Source organism: Conger conger, chromosome 10 (genome assembly GCF_963514075.1).
Source record: "Conger conger chromosome 10, fConCon1.1, whole genome shotgun sequence".
Classification (NCBI taxonomy): Eukaryota; Metazoa; Chordata; class Actinopteri; order Anguilliformes; family Congridae; genus Conger; species Conger conger.
Window position 1 is genome coordinate 50,816,177 of NC_083769.1, and position 8,203 is coordinate 50,824,379.

At 47.1% G+C, this 8,203-nt stretch overlaps 1 protein-coding gene across 3 annotated transcripts in view; it reads left to right on the plus strand.

The window, feature by feature from the left end:
* The window catches only part of abtb1 (ankyrin repeat and BTB (POZ) domain containing 1), a 12,591-nt gene extending 11,844 nt beyond the window's left edge, over positions 1-747 (plus strand). For all 3 annotated transcript variants that reach the window (XM_061257742.1, XM_061257743.1, XM_061257744.1), the window contains one exon: positions 515-747. In XM_061257742.1, the coding sequence (XP_061113726.1) occupies positions 515-721 (207 nt within the window). In that variant the 3' untranslated portion in view covers positions 722-747. The remainder of the gene's footprint in view (positions 1-514) is intronic.
* Positions 748-8,203: the final 7,456 nt, after the last annotated feature.

Below are 8,203 nucleotides of genomic sequence, written 5' to 3' on the forward strand. Positions count from 1 at the left end.
TTAGCTGTGCTAAGTGTGTGTTAGCTGTGCGGTGCCTGTGTTGGCTGAGTGTTAGCTGTGTGGTACCTGTGTTAGGCGTGTGTTAGCTGTGTTGGCTGTGGGTTAGCTGTGTTGGCTGTGTTTGGCTGTGTTAGTGACCCTGTGCTCCTGCAGCTGGTGGAGGACCCTGTGTTAGCTGTGTTGGCTGTGTGTTAGCTGTGTTAGCTGTGTTGGCTGTGTGTTACCTGTGTTAGCTGTGTTGGCTCTGTGTTGGCTGTGTTAGTGACCCTGTGCTCCTGCAGCTGGTGGAGGACCCTGTGTTAGCTGTGTTACATTATTGGCATTGTTGGCTCTGTGTTAGCTGTGTTGGCTCTGTGTTAGCTGTGTTAGCTGTGTTGGCTCTGTGTTAGCTGTGTTGGCTGTGTTGGCTGTGTTAGTGACCCTGTGCTCCTGCAGCTGGTGGAGGACCCTGTGTTAGCTGTGTTGGCTCTGTGTTGGCTGTGTTGGCTGTGTTAGTGACCCTGTGCTCCTGCAGCTGGTGGAGGACCCGGAGTTTGCGCAGCTGGTGCAGGAGGACGCGGCGGCCGTGGCCGACAGGCAGGAGACAGACTCCATCCCGCTGGTGGACGACATCCGCTTCCACATCAGCAGCAACGTGCAGACCTACAGCGCCATCGAGGAGGCACAGCAACGCCTGCTCGCCCTGGAGGACCTGCTGCTGCTCATCGGCCTGGAGTGCTGAGGGGGGCTGGAGTGCTGGGGAGGGGGGCTGCTAACACTTTTATTTACTAACGCATAGAGAGAGGGAGAGAGGGGGGTGGGGAGAGCCTTGAGCTAACACACACCCTCAGTGAGCACTTTATTAGGTATTTATTATTTTTTAGACTTATTCAGTATTCTGCTGCTGTGGCCTATCCACTTAGAGGTTTGACACGTTGTGTGTTCAGAGATGCTCTTCTGCATACCACTGTTGTAATGTGTGGTTATTTGCGTTACTATCATCTTCCTGTCAGCTTCGACCAGTCTGGCCCTTCCCCTCTGTCTGCAGGAAAATACCAGCAGTTTCTGAGATACTCGTACTGCCCCGTCTGGCACCGACAATCCTTCCACATTCTGATGTTTGGTCTTTAACGACACACTTTCTGTCCACAGAACTTCTGCTTGCTGGATGTTTTTTGTTTTTCCCACCATTTTCTACAAACTCTAGAGAGTGTGTGTGAAAATCCCAGCTGATCAGCAGTTTCTGAGATACTCAAACTACCATGTCTGGCACCAACATTCATTCCTCTGTCACTTAGATCACATTTCTTCCCCGACATTTGGTCTGAAAACCAACTGAACCTCTTGACTACGTCTGCCTGCTTTCATGCATTTAGTTGCTGCCACATGGTTGAATGTTTCAATATTTTCATTTACAAGCTGGTGTACAGGTCTACCTAATAAAGTGATCACTGAGTATATATATCCCTATATAATCATCCTGAGTTTTCACATGTAGGTAATCATTAAGTTAAACATATATACAGTGTATTTCCCTGTAGTAATATTGTGCATCAGCCAGGTGTATTGAAGGCCCTGGGATTGCTGATTGCTGATTGGTCGCACTGTATGAGTGTTTTCCCATGCTTTTTGTCCCCTGCAGCCCTCCGTAGCGGGCTCTGGGCCAGAACACTTGAGATGGCGGTGTGTAGCCATGAGCAGAATGTGTCCATGGAAACTACATGTAGGAGCTCTTTCTTTTCTTATGAATTTATGTTTTTTCATATCTGTTAGTGGATCTTTATGTCCTATGTGCTTTTTGACAAATAAAATGTGTAACATGTACTTACACACGGACATGCCAGTACATCTGTGTGTGTGTGTTTGTGTGTGCCTTTAGTACCGTGTCTCTTCACAGACATATTTACACATGGACACCAGCGAGCACATCAGTGTGTGTGTGTGTGTGTGTGTGTGTGTTTGTGTACATGCTGAGTTATGTGGTATATACAACCAGAAGATTGAGTGTGTCAGAAGTTAGCAGTCTTACATAATTATATGATTAAAGGCCCATTGTTATTGAGCTTTTCATATCCTGGAGCTTTCAATCTCTGTTTCATATTGAAACAGCTAACACACAGCTAACACACACTCAGCTAACACTCAGCTAACACACACACAGCTAACACTCAGCTAACACACAGCTAACACACACTCAGCTAACACTCAGCTAACACACACACAGCTAACACTCAGCTAACACACAGCTAACACACACTCAGCTAACACACAGCTAACACACACTCAGCTAACACTCAGCTAACACACACACAGCTAACACTCAGCTAACACTCAGCTAACACACACACACAGCTAACACTCAGCTAACACTCAGCTAACACACACAGCTAACACACAGCTAACACACACTCAGCTAACACTCAGCTAACACACACACACAGCTAACACTCAGCTAACACTCAGCTAACACACAGCTAACACTCAGCTAACACACACAGCTAACACACAGCTAACACAGGTACTCCAAGCAAAACAATTGCAATTTTGGTAAAAGTATGCACATTTCAGGGTCTAACTGAAATTCTTTCCCATGTGACATAACGCAATTATCATATGCGTTGACGAATGTTAGCACAGAAGCCTACGTCGCTGTTCTTTGCAAACGTTTTGTGGGCGTTTTAGATGCTAAAACCAGGAAGAACGCTGATGCATGTGGGCCTCGCAGAAGTGATACAGAAACCGTGCAGGACCTTGAAAAAGCCACTTTCTGGAAGAGCTGTTGGTTGGCCAGTAGGGGGGAGCCTTTCCTTTTGGAAGCAGCTGCCCATGAGCTCTGTAAGACCGAGGGCGAGAACTCTACGGTATGGATCGGGTCAGAATTCCCAGGCCGGGTCTGCAGGCATTGCTTAGCACTGTGTGATCATGATAAAACTTGACTAATATTTTATCTTTTTATTTATTAATTTGAGGCACGTTTATGCACGCATGCTGGCAGACATTGCACGTCATAATTGTAAACACCCCTTGTGTGTGTGTCTAAAGCAGAGAACGTGTTTGAACTGTGTGTTTGTGTAAGGTTAGTGCGTGTGTGCGTTAATGTGTATATGAGCGAGTGAGTGTGTGTATGAGTGTGTGTTTGTGTAAAATAGTTGGCATTTATATAGCGCCTTTATCCAAAGTGCTGTACAATTGATGCTTCTCATTCACCCATTCATACACACACTCACACACACCAATGGCGATTGGCTGCCATGCAAGGCACCAACCAGCTTGTCAGGAGCATTTGGGGGTTAGGTGTCTTGCTCAGGGACACTTCAACACAGCCCGGGCGGGGGATCGAACCGGCAACCCTCCGACTGCCAGACGACTGCTCTTACTGCCAGAGCCATGTCGCTCCATGTGTAAGGCTAGTGTGTGCATTAATGTGTATATGAGTGAGTGAGTGAGTGAGTGAGTGAGTGAGTGAGTGTGTGTGTGTGTGTGTGTGTGTGTGTGTGTGTGTGTGTGTGTGTGTGTGTGTGTGTTTGTGTAAGGTTAGTGCGTGTGTGCATTAATGTGTATATGAGTGAGTGAGTGTGTGTGTGTGTGTGTGTGTGTGTGTGTGTGTGTGTTTGTGTAAGGTTAGTACGTGTGTGCATTAATGTGTATATGAGTGTGTGTGTGTGTTTATGTAAGGTTAGTGTCTGTGTGTGCATGTTTGTCTATATGAGTGTGTGTGTGTGTGTGCTTGTGTAAGGTTAGTTTCTGTGTGCATGAATGTGTATATGAGTGTGTGTGTGTGTGTGTGTGTGTGTGTTTATGTAAGGTTAGTTTCTGTGTGTGCATGACTGTGTATATGAGTGTGTGTGTGTGTGTTTGTGTAAGGTTAGTGTCTGTGTGTGTTCAGAGGTTTGCTGCGTGTTGTGTTCAGAGATGCTCTTCTGCATACCACTGTTGTAATGTGTGGTTAGGGCGGCCTGTAGCGTAGTGGTTAAGGTACATGACTGGGACATGTAGGGTCGGTAGCTCTAATCCCGCTGTAGCCACAATAAGATCCGTTGGGCCCTTGAGCAAGGCCCTTATCCCTGCATTGCTCCAGGGGAGGATAGTCTCCTGCTTAGTCTAATCAACTGTACGTCGCTCTGGATAAGAGCGTCAGTAATGTTATGTCATGGTTATTTGCGTTACTGTCACCTTCCTGTCAGCTTTGACCAGTCTGGCCCTTCCCCTCTGTCTGCAGGAAAATACCAGCAGTTTCTGAGATACTCGTACTGCCCCGTCTGGCACCGACAATCCTTCCACATTCTGATGTTTGGTCTTTTATGCATTTAGTTGCGGCCACGTGATTGGCTGATTAAATATTTGCGTTAACAAGCTGGGTTTACCTCATGAAGTGCTCACTGAGTGTAGATAGGTTTTAATTTAATTACGCACGGTCGGGTAGGCTTTCTGATGTATGAGGATTTGAAGGGTTTGCTTTTCCTTGGCAAGTCAACTCCACTAACTCAGGTCAACAGAACTAAAATACATTTCTGGGTAATCCTTCGTACTCCCGTACAGGAGTATGATATCCTCGTAAGTGTGGAAATCACAGCTCGATTACAGCAAGAGCTAATTACAGCACGGAGCAGCCATGTTGCCCGAAACGCCCTGTGTAACGCCACATGGCTGTTCGCGGGATCCAGGGTTGTTTTAGTGTTGCGTTTCCACTGCGGAGAGTGGCTGAGGACAAGTCCTCTGCAGTAAGTTGCTGTTGACTATCGACATTGCGTCCTGTAAACAGTATGTGCAAAATCAGCTTTGTAATTAATATGTCTGATTTCAGAAGTGGAAACCTGTTAGAAGTTTGTGTTGACTGAAATCTGGGCCATAAGTGTTAAATACTGCTCGCTTTTAAGCAAGCAAGCACACAGAACTGCAACACAATGTACTGTACATGCACACAAAAACATACAAATTACAAAGACAATAGTTAATAAAACGGAATGATTGGTCCAATCAGACCTGGGTCTAACCCCCTCCAGAAGTTAAAACTATGGTACACATTACTCAACACCTGGCACAGAATACACTCAACTCCTGGTACAGAATACACTCAACTCCTGGTACAGAATACACTCAACTCCTGGTACAGAATACACTCAACTCCTGGTACAGAATACACTCAACTCCTGGTACAGAATACACTCAACTCCAGGTACAGAATACACTCAACTCCTGGTCCAGAATACACTCAACTCCAGGTACAGAATACACTCAACTCCTGGTACAGAATACACTGAACTCCTGGTACAGAATACACTCAACTCCTGGTCCAGAATACACTCAACTCCAGGTACAGAATACACTCAACTCCTGGTACAGAATACACTCAACTCCTGGTCCAGAATACACTCAACTCCAGGTACAGAATACACTGAACTCCTGGTACAGAATACACTCAACTCCAGGTACAGAATACACTGAACTCCTGGTACAGAATACACTCAACTCCAGGTACAGAATACACTGAACTCCTGGTACAGAATACACTCAACTCCAGGTACAGAATACACTCCACTCTTTATTTGTCCATGTTTGGTCACCCCCCCAGGAGAAATATCTGCTCAGGGAGGCGTCAGATCGCTGGGGCCTTGGAGCCTGGCCTTTCAGACCCAACGTGCAGATTCTGTGGGAACAACATCGCTCCGGCCTGCCTGGCAGAAACACACTGGGCCTTAAATTAATTTGTGTTTTTAGTTTATTCCCACCTCCCTCAACCTGTTAACCTTTAAGTTTCTCGGAGCGAGGCCAGGGTCTTTGTTCTGCGTTGGCCGGCGTTCAGCTCGGCTCCACAGCGATGGTGCGGTAACTTACAGCCTGTAGGGCCGGGGCCTTTGTGTGTATTGTACGGCGGGATAAAGGGCGGCCCTGTTCTCCGCAGGCCTGACCCAGCGCTCCAGAGCTCTGGGCGTCTCCGACACACACACGGCGCTCCGCACAGCGCTCCACACAGCGCTCCGGTTCGGTGGGAACGCCAGGAGTCGGGCGAGTGGCGGACAGGGCTGAGAAAAGGCGGTGAATTATCGATCTCGCGCTCCTGACCTCCCGGGCTTTGTGCGCTGGTGACGCAGGGCGCTGGAATGAGCGCAGCCCACAAAGCATGTACCTCCCCCTGGCCCCACGCCCACGGAGGTCTGCCCCCCTATAGACCCCGAAACGATGGAAACCAGGCAACGGGGGGGGGGGGGGGGGGGGGGGCGAGCATCACGGATCCACCAGATGCATTCTGGGACACGGGCGTGTGTGAAAGTGGAAAAGAGTTCTGTGTGCGACAGTATTCGTATTTATATCAGTGTATATTTTCACCAACTGTTTTACTTCCATCAATCACTGTGACAATTGTGCCCTTTTTATCTAACTAAATGGGGAAAGGACAGAGATACTTAATCGCACTTAAATAGGACACCTGGCTCGCCAGACTAAATCAGAGGTAAAAACCCTTGGTGTAATTTTAGAGTCTGTTTTTAGTTTTAAGACCCCAAGCTGGCCCCTCAGCTGGGTGTGGTCTGCCAGCATGGTGACCATCTCACACACCCTGGGGACCAGCATGGTGACCATCTCACACACCCTGGGGACCAGCATGGTGACCATCTCACACACCCTGGGGACCAGCATGGTGACCATCTCACACACCCTGGGGACCACCATGGTGACCATCTCACACACCCTGGGGACCAGCATGGTGACCATCTCACACACCCTGGGGACCAGCATGGTGACCATCTCACACACCCTGGGGGCCAGCATGGTGACCATCTCACACACCCTGGGGACCACCATGGTGACCATCTCACACACCCTGGGGGCCAGCATGGTGACCATCTCACACACCCTGGGGACCAGCATGGTGACCATCTCACACACCCTGGGGGCCAGCATGGTGACCATCTCACACACCCTGGGGGCCAGCATGGTGACCATCTCACACACCCTGGGGACCACCATGGTGACCATCTCACACACCCTGGGGGCCAGCATGGTGACCATCTCACACACCCTGGGGACCAGCATGGTGACCATCTCACACACCCTGGGGACCACCATGGTGACCATCTCACACACCCTGGGGACCAGCATGGTGACCATCTCACACACCCTGGGGGCCAGCATGGTGACCATCTCACACACCCTGGTGACCTCCTCCAACCCATCTTCACCAGCTGGACCAGCTAAGAGCCATGCTGGGATTTCCACTACAGACCAGCAGAGATATCATGAAAACTGCATGGCTTGTCCTAGTTTATTTATATACATGTATTGTTCATGTATGGGATCTTTACATAAGACAATTATGCTATTAATGAGCTATAAATACTTCCTAATTCGAACCATATTCAGAAACGCAGTGTCCATCCTATTTTTCCAATGTCCGATATTGGCCAGCTGTTGGCGGATGATTTAAACTCAGGTATTGTTGTGCCCTGTTCTCCCAGGGACTCTCCAGCACCACAAAGCACCACAAAGCCCTGTGGAGTTTATATGCGCACTCCTTTGGGGTTTGATGCAGCAGTAAAATGCTTCAGAGATTCTGCCAATCCATTTGCAATCAGGACAGTCTGTGTTTTGTTTTGGTTTTATTGTTTTGGTTTGGTGCTGGGAATGGTCTCAATACCGCACAAAACTGCCCCAGGAAGCCCTGGCAGTTTACGAGTTTACTCTCTGTGTATGTCTGTACAGCTTCTGCATACATTTAACAGCAGGATCGGGGTTAATTCTCTGGAAACTGAAGGGCAGAAATCTCTCACCACTCGCTGCAGAGATAAACAGATAAACCAGACTCAATGAGAATGTGGCTTGTCAGTCTCCTAAATGTATTAAATATATTCTAAAATGTAAAACTATATCCACATGATCTCCAGGTTCATATTAAATTATTTTCTATAAGAATTTTTGTTGCATTCAAATTTTAATACTATTTTATCCACATAAGACAGATATATGCAAATAATTGTATTGTATTCTGTGAAAAAGTATTCTTTCAGTGAAACATATATACAATATTTAGTTTTAGTTTTTTTTTTACTATGGCTGTGGCCTAAACATGATTGCTACCCAACTAAATAAAAAATGTCCTATGTACTTGAATTGAAACACATTTTTCATTATGAATTTCTTCCAAAAAAAAATGTTTTCCTGTCCATCTCAGTGAAAATATTAAAACATTTTCATAGTTTGGACATTAATATATATTGTATTTCACTTT